The 12,610-nt window shown below is 47.4% G+C and overlaps 1 protein-coding gene across 4 annotated transcripts in view; it reads left to right on the top strand.

The window, feature by feature from the left end:
* Nucleotides 1–282: 282 nt before the first annotated feature.
* The window catches only part of LOC149342192 (reticulophagy regulator 3-like), a 36,019-nt gene continuing 23,691 nt past the window's right edge, over nucleotides 283–12,610 (top strand). The window contains exon 1 of one of the 4 annotated variants that reach the window (XM_089544471.1): nucleotides 283–819. In XM_089544471.1, coding sequence (XP_089400597.1) covers nucleotides 743–819 — 77 coding nt within the window. In that variant the 5' untranslated portion in view covers nucleotides 283–742. Of the gene's footprint in view, nucleotides 820–8,669; nucleotides 8,779–9,968; nucleotides 10,231–12,610 lie in introns of those variants that run through there. The other 3 variants (XM_089544472.1, XM_089544474.1, XM_089544473.1) reach the window with 3 other exon arrangements.

Genomic DNA, 12,610 nt, shown 5'->3' with positions numbered 1-12,610 from the left:
TGTCTCGTCATGCGCGCACGACCGCAGCGTGACGTCACGCATGTTGCGTCACGCGCCCTCTGCGCACCACCCGTATGTCGTGCAAGGCTCGCCTTCACGACCGCTTCCTGAGAATAGCTTTGCGGCAGCGTGTACAACAGCGCAAACTCAAACGTCAGACCGCGTAGTCTCAACTACGATTTAAAAACAGGCCTTATTCTCAGCCAAACTTGTCTTCGGGTGCCAACAGGAACTCCCTTCACCTGCCAGCGTGTTTCCCTCATACGACTTTACAAACTGTTCGTTCCTGTGACCTTCCTGAATGTCCGACGTGGGCGCCGACGCCCTCCGCATACACAAACGACGACACATTCAACCACGCGATCCTCAATTAAAGAGCGTGACGAGTAGGGGCTGGCGCCTTCCCCATCCCCAGCTGGAGTTAGCCACGGGGCCCTACGTCGTCAACCGGGACAGGGGCACGTGACCTGCGGCGCCGTTGCGAACGAGCTGCTGTCGGTTGCGCTAATGCAATGACTGGCGCGTGTCTTCCCTGCCTCGCAGAAGCCAAGGAACCCACCGGGCCACTCGGAGCTCACGTCGCCGAGGGTTTGCACGGAGCGCTCCGAAGCACTGCGCGGCCGTAACCCGTTTCCCGGAAACACACTGTGTGTGCACGAGGATTGTTTCGGAGCTGTACCCGGAGGTGTGTGTGCCGATTGCGATACCCGGAACGAGAAGCTGAATACGCAGCGACACCACGATGAATATGAATATAGATCGGATGCGCTTCTGCGTCGGCGGCAGCGTCTTCGCCCACGGACTCTACTGGGTGCTCCGGTGAGTATCGGCCGCTGGTCTTGCGTGCAACTTGATAGACTGAGAGCGGGGAAGGGGGGATGGGGGGGGGGGGGGGGGGGGGAGTTACGAGTAAAAACAAAGAGAAGAAGAGAGAGAATTGGAGAACCGCGTCTGGTGCCAACTGCAACAAACAAAGACTTATCCGACGTGGCAGCCACGGCTTCTGGATGGACAAGTGTTGGCGCCTTGCTGGATAAGGTGGGCGAACGTTATGCGAACTTCGCTGTTCTTGAAACGTCCTATTAGCTACACTGTCGAGAATGTGAAACAGTTATGGCACCAGTAGCGAACTTCCGGCCTGCGTTCCTCTTTTTCTCTCTCTCTTTTCTGTTCTGCACTCCAGCCTCTGTCTTGAGTTCGACGTGTGAACTCCACGAATATCGCCCGTGACACGCAGTCCTTCGCGCGTTATTTTTACGCCTAGGCGCGGGAACGCTGCGCTAGCAATGGATCGCTGCCACCGCAACCTTCAGACGCTGCTCCTCGAGCGCTAAATGATGGAGCAGCGCGCAGCCTTCAGCAAAGGGGTGCTTATTTCACGTCACTGCTGTTTCGCTTTGTTCGACTGTTTTCTCCGTTTTTATACAATAGAAATCCGCGCGATATTCCTGCGATTTAACGGTAATCACAGATTAAGAAGCGAAAATGCGCCGAGATAAGGAGCAACATATGACCATTAAGAGGGTTTCAGATTGGGCTAGTTGGTAGTTAACATGGTCAAACATAATTGCGCTTTTGAAAAGCCTTTATGACCTGAAGCTTATATATGTGTGTTCATCGCAATAAAACTTCAGTTGACAGTTTGCGCACGAGAGTTTGTGTCGTCCCTGTTTTGTCCCAAGTCTTTTCAAAAGCGCTTTTATGTTTGACCATGTCAACATATGACGCTACGCTGACTCGCAACTGAGCAATCCAATCAGAGATAAAAGAAAGGAACGCGGAAACGATATTGCACTGAACACTTGAAACCACACGCCACAATAAACTATAAGGTAGCAAAAATCAGAAAGCCTCCTATCAGCTGGTATTGTAAACAACCGCGGCTGCTCGGCACTTCTGTTTTTGATACCTTATCGGTCAGTTAGCTCTTCATGAAATTCCTATGCGGAACAGTTGCATATCTTGTGTGTTTTCTGAAATGCAACGCGTGAGCGTTGCCCCCTAGTTTTAACAAAACGTGCGCCTACCTGTGAAGCGAAACGTCTGTTTCCTTCTGACCCTGGGCGTAGATCGATCGAGATCCCTCCAATATGAAAGGGAACAACCAGTTTTCATAAAAAGACAAATTTTTCAGTTATTTCTCCACTAAAACTGAAAATTACTTTCGCATATTTTACGGAAGAGGAAAACTGGTTGAAAACAGCAGAAAGTGTGCTTGACACGCGTAATTATGGAGTAATCATTTTTTTAATGATCAAGCCCTGTTCCCTTTTCACATTGGAAAGGCCTGTGTAGTGTCAAGGACTGCTCCGCGATCAGTTGATGGGGCCGATGTACAGTTCAGAAAAGAAAGTATTTCAGGATGGCTCTTCTCAAATCACGCAATTCAATGTGAAGGAGGCTACGAGTATAAAAAGAGAACCACTGTTTATTGCCAACTGCGCGGTCGCAGTATATATGGTATTGGTGTGTAGTGTTTAACATCCAAAAGCTGCACATGGTCTGTGGGAGACGTTGTGTGGTGGAGGTCTCAGGACTAATTTCGATCAGACAGGGTTCTTTGAATTAACTAGCATTGTACAGAGCATTATGCCACCAAAGAAATGCGGCCTCCGCTGCTGCAATTCGTATCCGCAACCTTCTGCAGCCAAGCGCCTTAGCCATTAAGCCACCTCAGCGGGTACCTAGTCAGAATGAAGCACCCCCTTCCTAACACCCCCCCCCCCTCTCAAAAAAAGTGGAAAGAAATAAAAACACGGGTCCATTATTCTTTCCGTTCTGCGTTGTTAGCGATTCGCAACATCAACGTGAGCGGGTTTGGCATTTGCTTTCACGCGACATCTGTCACCATGCATACACGGAATACAGACGACAGACACGTACGATGACTGTGACTCATTCGCCGGAAATGCACTCTGTACTGGCGCGGAAGTATAGAGGCGATCGCATGGCGTAAGCATCCCCTTTCATCGTCCCTTGTTTTCGCTATTACCACACGCGCGTATGCATGAGCCGCCTGCATTCCGTCCTGCACTGTACGCATTCGCTCTTGCCTGACGGTCGATGAGACACGGCGTGCATACGTACAAAACAAGGCCGAAAGAACGAAAGCGAGCTGTGGAAAATGATATCAAATCTAATGACGATTGTCAGGCGACTTAGTCCTATATACTCAAGAATTGTTTCGAAGGAAAACGAGGGAGAATTACGAAGAATGTTCTAAGATAAAATTCAGGGCGCTCTATTTTCGACTGTCAGTACCAAACTGCACGCTATAGCGAAAGCTTCGATGTAACAAGTATTTGTTATGTGGTGCCTTGCCTAATCGATTGTACATTTAACATCAACCTAACGGTATACGTAGCAGTGTAAGGAATGGTTTGGTGACTGACTACACGCAATAATGTGATACCGCTACAAATCACCCACAGAAGTCGTGTAATACGCTGTGAGAACGTAAGGCCAGGGCCGATTCATAGCTGACGTGAAACCAATCAGAAACCGACTGATGCTTCCACACACGGATGCTTTGCTCTCTTTTGTGTCTGCAAGTATGTACGGTTAAGGCCGCGAAAAAGCAGAAAACTCTGGCAGCATGACTCGAGGTACTGCGTAGGTTTTGAACCTATCAGTTTCCTTTACTCGCACCCTGCCTGTGGCACGGATCAAGCCAGCTTGCTCGAAACCTGACAGCGCTTTGAGTGCATTGTTATTCTTTTGTTAATTTCTTTGCACGGCGTTCCCCGTAGCCTGAGTCGCTTTGGGACGTTAAGCCCAACAAACCAAACCAATTTCTTTGCATTTTTTTGAATAAATAATGTCACTTCCGCTTCGTGTGTGAAAGGCTTGGCGGAGGGGGCAGCAGAAATTACCTCCCGCTTATTGAAAGGACACTCTCTCTTCGATTACCTCCAGAAAGAAAGGTGCACTTTACTTATTGAACCATGTCTTGCTTGACCCCTCTGTATACTACTCATCGGTCGAGCTTTACAAGCGCCTGACTGAGATACTGGCTGGCAGCTTCTCATTTATTTATTTGTTTGTTTATTTATTTTTTTTACGTACTGGTTTGCGTTTCTTTGGCGACATTTTTTTCGGCGACCTCTGTCCCAGCGTTGCGGGAGCTGGGAAGGGTGCCCAAAACTTGCAATTCGTTAGGTTGACAGGACGACCCACACATCGAACCCCTTCCCCGCGGGTGCATTCTCTTGTCATACCCGGACCTGGCCGTGGGCGTGAAATGCGGCAGTTGAGCAGCACGCCGCGTGACGAGAACCATATGTACGAGAGACAAACAGCAAAGAAGCAAGCGCGGACAGAACGGTGCGCGCAGTCTCGGCTGCATGCATTCGCTGCCGCCCGGTTGCCGCTGTCTTTCTGAGTGTGTGATTTGTGCTGGAACTGTGCGTAAACGGCTTAGCGGAACGCACGCGGTGCTCGCGAGTAAACAACCTCGTGGCCACCGGCGTGCTACTGGTGAGGTGACTCTTTGGCGCCAACAGGGAAGACTACTCTGCTCTTGGTGGGGTGACGGACAGAGCGGACAGGGCCAAGCTTGGTGCAGGCGCCGGTCCGAAGAAGGAGTAACCGCTACGGTTTGCACTAGTTGGGTCGGTCAGGCTGACAGAGTCACATGCTGCGACTAGAACGAAAATAGTCGTCCTAGTCGCTGACGCCGCAGAGCGATTTTCGCACAGTGCTTTCACATGCAGCACGTACCCAGCGAATTCGGTCGGAGGGACAAGCTAGGTTGCTCGAAGTTCGCATAGGGAACCCACGATTAAACGCGACAGAAACGCTGCACGGAATGTGTTGATGATGTTATGACCAGCGTGTTTTTAGATGCAAGGCAATATTTCGTATGTTTTGATTAGAATAAACAGTTTTGCTTTCGCCGCGGCAACAGCTCCCACGTGACCTCACGAGGCGAGAATCGCGTGCATGTGAAACGGCCCTAAACTTTGCGGGATAGCGACCGCCTTGGTCGATGTGTAAAGAAGTTGTAAACTGTGCTGTACGTCGTCCTCGTTAACTGCCGTCACCAACTTAGGGCAGTTTCGTAGCTAAGCATGACCACTGCACGTAATGACACTGACACGAAGCAATGCAAAGTGTGTCATCTTCTGTCTACCTCGACGGTTCAGCGGCAGTTCCGTCGCTGTGATCAACATACAGACCACGTGAAGCCCGACCTCTCGCTCCACCCAGTCAGTGCAGAAACCCTATATTAGCATGGCAAACTATAGCTTTTAAAAGTCAACATGCATTTGCGTTTTTTTCTTACTGTACCTTTCATTCCTTTTTGAGTGGCGATGGAATTTCTTCCTACAAGCACAGCTCTAAGCAGGACCTTTTTTTGCGCGAATTGCTGGTAAATCTAACGATCGGGCTAAAAAAATGGTCAAGAAAAATTCTAGGCGACTTTTGACCGCGCAAGAATACCACATTATATATATCGCCGAAAAAAAAAACTGGTAATTCGTCCGTAGAAAATAATATTCGACAGAAAAGAAAAACGAAAACTGCGTTTTGAAATAAACACCGAAAAAAGACAGGCAATAAAAACCGAGAAGTCCAACCGCTAAATAGTCTACTTACCTAAATTCTGGCACTTCAGGACACAACACTTCAGAACGATAGAAAGGCGAGCTCTCACTGTCTCGACAGTTTTCATCGGCGTACTTTTCTTTTTTTTTCTTTATTAGTGTACTTCTCTTTCCACTGCTTCTTTGCACAAACAGCAGCATATCTGTTATTCTTCCCCATTATGTCCCTGTCGTATTCTGCTTCCATTGCGTTCTAGCTTCCGTGTATCATGCATACATCCTTGTTTCTTTTTCGTTTTTTTTTCTTCCCACGCATGACGCCGCTAAAATTTTACGCGCAAGGCTCTTCTTTATCACCATTTAAGCGTCCTTCGGTCTTTTTAATTTTTATTCGCTGCTGACACGCCGTCTTTCGAGTGGTTAACCTGGCTACTGCAAATCAGTTCTATCATTACTTTTTAAAGACTCAAGCTCTTATTTTTATAGGCATTTTCAAGAACAGTACGACAGTCTACGTCATGCTAGGCATCGGACTATGGTATAGCAGAAGTGAAGAGTTAGGCAGGGACACAAGAACTGAGTCCCACACGCGTTTGCCACAGTCCATAGGCCACACCTGGAGAGAAGTGAAAAGGGTTTCTTTTAATCTGCACTCCCCGCAACGATCCGCTTGAAACAATACTAGATAGGTCACTCTAATCTAAAGCTAATGGCCGGGAAAGTAACAGCGCGATAAAGGACGCGCCGAAAGCACGCGCACAGAAATCAGTACTTGAACAAAAAGCGCGCAAGTAGGAAAAATACAAGTTTAAATTTGTTTCTGCTTTCTCTTGAGAGCACATTGACGTGGCTGAAACGGAAGTACGCCCCCCCCCCCCCTTTTTTTTTTCTCTTTACATCGAGAAAACAAAACAAGAAATGTGTAGTTTTACCTATAGCTTTGTGGTTGGTCGTCAAAAGAAAGCAACCCGCTGAGGTATGCCCGGCCATGCAAGCCATTATTCATTCCACGGCCCAGTTCCTTGGGCAACGTCTTCGTATCTCAACGACTGAGTCCAAACAGTGCACGAAGCTCGTGCTCCAGTTCAGATCTCGACTGAGGCGCCAATTCAGCGCGTCTGGTCTTCCCTTCAACGATGAGCAGCGACTCGCGATGGCCTGTCGATCAGAACATGCATGGACATAACCTGTAATCAATCTGGCGGCCGGCGCATAATCATTACAGTACGGACTGCTGGAACGACGAAGCAGATGAGCGCGCTTTGCTGGCCTGCTCGTCGGCATCGCCTGCGAGTGTGTACCAGTTTCTACGAAATTAACGGTTTGGTGGAAAGACCGTCGGGACGATGCACCAGCCGGCACGGCCCGGAGAACACGCGCGGAACAGCTATAGATAGACTACGCGCAGCTACCATGCCACAGAAAAATCTTTTTAATGCGAGAGCATTATGTGGTTCTGACGCGTCAGCTAAAATTGTCCGCAAAATTACGTCGTTCTTCGAAGATAAATGTGTACAAGTGCGATTGCGACAGATAGTGCTTGATAAAATATTGCTGTGGGAAACATTTAGTTCATGAGGTGTAATTGATGAGGTGTAGTTAATGAGGCATTGATGAGGTGTAGTTAAACGCAAAAAATGCAATTAGAAATCACGATAGCAGTGGACGTAGATAAAGTACGTGCACGTCAGAACAGCCACTGACGTCGATATAGTATGTGGAAGTTTTGCTTTCTCATTGCTCCAATGCGGGTCGCCGGAGTGATGCCTAAGTTTCTGCGCTGCAAAGGCAACTGAAAAATTCTCAAACTTAGTAATTTAAATGTGCCGAATAGCATTTCTGCGATCAGTCATTGCATCGCTGGTAGTTTTATCGAACCTAAATGACTTATTTTTGGCGGCGATATCACACACTGATCCGGTCATGGGATTTTAACTGCGAAGTCATACGAAGTTGCTCTCGAAGACACCTACAATGCGACTTGTTGCATCATGATGCAATGTCCGTTGAACCTAGACTACAAGGTCTGCACACGTAAGAAAAAGAAAAAAGAATCGACAGATACCCTTGCGAAAATATGACTGTCCCTGCATGTGCACTGAATCCCACCCACACACACGCGTGCGCGCATGACACCACCGGAACGCTCCACGACGAACGGTTGAATCCATACTGTACTGGAAAACTATTCTAGTACATTATAGTTAAATCACAATTGTTGATACGAAAGTCTGGTAAGGCATACAATTGCAGGTGCGTACGTCGTCGGTTCAAATCCTCTTCTCAAGGTTACCTTCAACTTGACTATCTACATGCAACGCGGATTCGTATGACTACCCGGAACGCTGTACGACAACCGGATGTAGAAAGAGAAGTTTATTTTTTCTAATGTCAACGAAAGTACAAAACAAAACGGCTAAACTCAAAGGTCTGATGTCACATGCACATGCGCAATGCCGCTGCACTCCGCACGTCAGTAGGGCAATAAGAAAGCCGATACTCGACCGCCGCGCAGGACGATGAAGTATGTCGACCACTTGCGCAAAAACTCCGCTTCGCTCATTGACAGTGCGTCCACGCATGCTTGCTCAAAGAGGCGCGTGCGGAGGCGCTGCAACATCGGAAACATTGCTCTTTGCGGACGCCCATTTAAGGAAGCCGCTCCACGATGTGTCACAATTTTGGTAGGAATGTCCGGAAAGCTGGCGCCACATGGAAGTCGGCCAGTGGCGAGTATATATAGACGAACGTCATGCATAGGATTGCCTCAATAAAGTGGCGGTGCTCGGCTTGTTGTGTGCATCATACGGCCGCTTGATGACGTTACCCTATTTTTCTTGCCATTGCCGGGATTTTCTGCACCGTTTGCGAGTACACACACGCCGCCGGCATTTCTCGTAATCGGACTAGCAATGCTTTCTCATTAAAAAAAAAAAAAACGCAATTCAGAACGTGAACCCAAGCCAACCGAGATGTCTTGTCATCGGCACCTGCTGGGTATGCATGTTGTGTAATGTCCTCCGCCGCTAGAGCCCATGCTTGAGCCATTTATCGCGATGTGTGTATATCTTATCTGAGGTTACAAGGAAGCAATCGCACCGACAGCATTCGCGGCATTGCTTCCACGGTCGAAGTGAACGTTGTTTCGTCGTGTCGAGATGAAGGCATCCACTTGCGTCCGTCTCTGTGCCATCCAGTGCGGATACTCCGTCGCTTTGTGGTATGCTACTTGGTATGAGAATATGTTTTGTCTTAATAATCTATTTTCGTCAGTAAGCAGCGCAGATGAGCGCTCAGTATTTTCGCCTTTTCTTCGTCTATGCTCGGATTAATATTTTTGAGCAAAATACCCTTCTTTTCTCGCTTATTTAAGGTTTGTAATAAATTTAACTACATTGCGTAACCGCAGTTGTCTGCACGTAGATGTTTCGTGCATTATATTTTCGCGTTCGCTCACAACGAAGCGATGAATTCCAAGCGGGTAGCGCTCCATCGCATGTTGCTTGTGGAATCAGCTTGCAACCGATAGAGTAACCACTTTTGCGATTCTTTTTCGCCCGCAGATATATACGGCTCAAATATGGTTAACTATTTATGTGCACTTGATTCTTATTCACTCGGGATTTATTCGCCGTTGTATCACGTTCGCCAGCGAGTTCCGCATCGCGCTTTTTTTTTTGTCGACTTACTGCTTTCTTTCGCGGCCCGTGTAGTACGCCTCCACGCGCGTTTCATCGGAACGTCATCCATAACAATGTTGGACACCAGCCTCGGATTACGCAATGGCATCGCTTCTTGAGCGCGTTCGCACGCGCCATGGAAGGTTGCGCGTCAGGGCGGTTGCCAAAAAGAAACCGGACCGACACCCATTCCCGAGGCATGTCCCCAGCGGTGCCTACGGGTTACTGGTTGGCGTGCGAGACGTACCACACTCGCAAGCGTTTCATCGCGGCTACTCACTTAGCCAGCGAATTTAAGTGCAGGTGTCGGCCTGAGCTGTTTAAAAAAAAAAAAATAAAATCAATGCCCAGCTGCAAAAAGCTATGCCGCGGGGTCTAAACTGGCCGAGCGGAAATGGAGCGCTTATTTATTCGGCATTTTCATGGTCGTTGCAAACGCAGTCTCATTCATACTGTCATAAAAGCGCGCGCCAACTCGCTGACGGGAATGCCGTCGTCGAAACGGCGCGAAAATGCACAGACCGTTGTGCAGCATCGTCGGTGCGTATTGCGATCAGTAAACAGCGTCTCCAGAACAGTAAGGAATAGCAGTGGCAGGTTTTCTGTGGTACCAGAGGTGCGTACCACTGTTGGTAATGTTCCAAGCCCCGAGGCCCCCCACTCCTGAGGCCTCACCGCTTCACTGCTCCTTTCCGCGGTGGCGACACACGCGGTCAGGTGACTCCATCATATGTTTCGTGACGTCACGCGGGCTCAAAGAAAATAAACATGGCTGCCGCGCAGAAGCGGGTGCTCGAGCTGCTCGCTTGGTCGAGAGAACTTGTGCGTAGTGGATTCGAAAAGCAGTTTTCCACAGTTAATCGATGCGACAATGAGCACGACTCTTTGCTTCTGCGTGTGCTGGGACCATTTGAGGCCCATCTGGTCTCACTTCAGAGCCTTCTTATCTGGGAGAGACCGTACGTGAGCGCTGCTGCCTTTGTCGCAGTCAACTGCCTGTTCTGGTGAGTAGGCTCCCAAGATAGTCAACGAGTTACCGCTACATTCGGATATTCTCAGTGTTAGACTTGAAAATCGTGTGATCTGTACGTGTATTGGCGTTCGGTGGTTTTGATGAGGTTACCCCACGGCAACAACGGCAGCGCCCACACAAGTCTCGTTGTTTTGTCCAAATTTGGGTCTAAAATCGATAAAAACTTATATAAATTCATATTCGTGTACTTATTCCTAGGATTCCTACGTTTAATTGTTGATTTGTGACTCAAGAGTGTTCAGTTCACTGAACAACCCGGGCCCATTCAAACTCGAGGCATGCTTCCCAACATAACAAAGGCGTTTGTCTTTCGAGTGGGAACTTTTTTTTTTTTTTAAATTAGAACAGTGCTGAAAAACGCCAGTGTGGTCATAGATATAGATACTTATGTGAAATAGTCTTGGAAGTCGCCTAGTAAATGACTTGTACAGTGGTCGTATAAATAATAACTATCGATTGCCTTTTGGATGTTATTTTTGTGACAGCCTTGAGTGACACCATGACCTTTGTACGGTTGCTTCGACCTCGATCTTCTCCGCCATATATAAGTAATCATCTTCATCCTGGCTCGCTGTTTTCTTTCTTCGTTCGTTTAGCGGCGCACATAATTTCATTACCACCGTTGACGTTTTTAAGCATTGTCCCCGCACTGCTAACTGTCCGGTTGTCTTTTCTGGCAAAAACATTGATTTTGGAGCTCGCTTCTGCGGTAATCTGACTGATACGGACTGCGGAAATGTGCTGGATTTGTTTGCAGCCCATCGCTGGTTTATCTAAATCTCTGGCATTCCTGATCTTATCTTCATGGGTGGTCTTGCATTTTGACGTTCGCTGACCTGTGCTCTCACTCTAAGGCTTATCCTACTGCAGCTTCTTCGTCAGACCCGTTCCTAATCCTGCTTCCTTGGTGGTGAAGGTTCAGCTGCGCGAACCTGCCAAAGTAAAAATTCAAAATGTTCAAATTGCGTTGATACGTGATTCAAAATCTGAGAGGGATCCTGAAGGCAAATTAAAGTTGGTCTTTATCAATTAATCACAGCATTCTGATAACACAGGCCACTCTGTTAGCTACAAAAGAAGAAAAAACGAAATACAGGTATTGCTGCCACAGTCCGTTTTCACAAGCAAAGTGTGATGACATCAACTACTACTTTGTTTGCAAATATAAGGCAAAATCACACGGTTAACCACTTCCATTCAGCAAACCCCAAATCTATAATGCATGCCATGTCATCTTCACAAGTCTGAATCAAGTGGTGGGACAAATTTGACTGACATCAACCTAGCCACAGCTATGCAAAAACTTACAAAAATTAGATGGAGCAGTCCTTTGTGTCTCTTGAACTTCATACTGTGTAGAAAGTACATGTCAATACTTCATAGTTAGAATTCAGTACAAACAGACGCAGATGGAACTAAGGAAATGAACAGAATACTTTTGTCTGTGTCCATATGCACAGAATCTGCCTTCCACCATGATGGCTTAGTAGTTATGGTGCTCGGCTGCTGACGAAAGACACGGGTTTGATCCCAACCGCAGCGGTCGTATTTCAATGGAGGTGAAATGCTAGAGGCTTGTGTACTGCGTGATGTCATTGCACATTAAAGAACCCCAGATGGTCGAAATTTTTCGGAGCCCTCTACTACAGCGTCCCTCATAGCCCGAGTCGTTTTGGGACGTTAAACCCCATAAACCGAAATCTGCCTTTTTCACACAGCTACTATGTGCATACGCCTCTCCTCCTCCAGCTTCAGTGGTTGAAAACAGATTGCCAGCTACTACTATGTATGTGCAGTTCATTAGCTATAGGTGTAAGTGATAGGTGGCAGCAGCTGTCAAGCACACAGTCGCCACTTTGTAGGCGCAGTACACGCATCGTGGAACTGGAGCGTGCCTGCATATCCCGCGTTTGTGTTTGCAGACAGTTTTCGTCCACTCCTCAAGGGGCACCACATATTTTTATAAAGGCAGATTCTAATTATGAAGCCACTCCAACTCTCCCAGTTTAGCATCCTCTTGCATGTCAATACCTGACACCTTGAAACTGCTTAAATCTGCTGTTTCTAGGGCTAAATGGTGAAATTGACCCAATGTTTCACCATCTAAATTGTATTATTTATTTTTTTCTTGGAAGCTGTGTTCCTTTGAGAAATTTGAGTCTGAAACAGTCAGTCATGTCATTGCTTTCGTAAATGTAGTGTATTATTTAGAGATCAGTGTTCGGTCGCTTTTAATATAGAATGTATATTTTCTGCTATTTGAAATTCCCCCACATATGTGGTCAGTCATTTAGGTGTGCAGTGGTGTATTGATTATTTCTGGCATTAGGTTGCCTATCTGGTAGTTGTGA

The sequence above is a fragment of the Amblyomma mixtum genome, chromosome 5, assembly GCF_055824585.1.
Source record: "Amblyomma mixtum isolate Tamu chromosome 5, ASM5582458v1, whole genome shotgun sequence".
Taxonomy (NCBI): domain Eukaryota; kingdom Metazoa; phylum Arthropoda; class Arachnida; order Ixodida; family Ixodidae; genus Amblyomma; species Amblyomma mixtum.
This window is presented reverse-complemented; position numbering and strand designations above follow the sequence as displayed.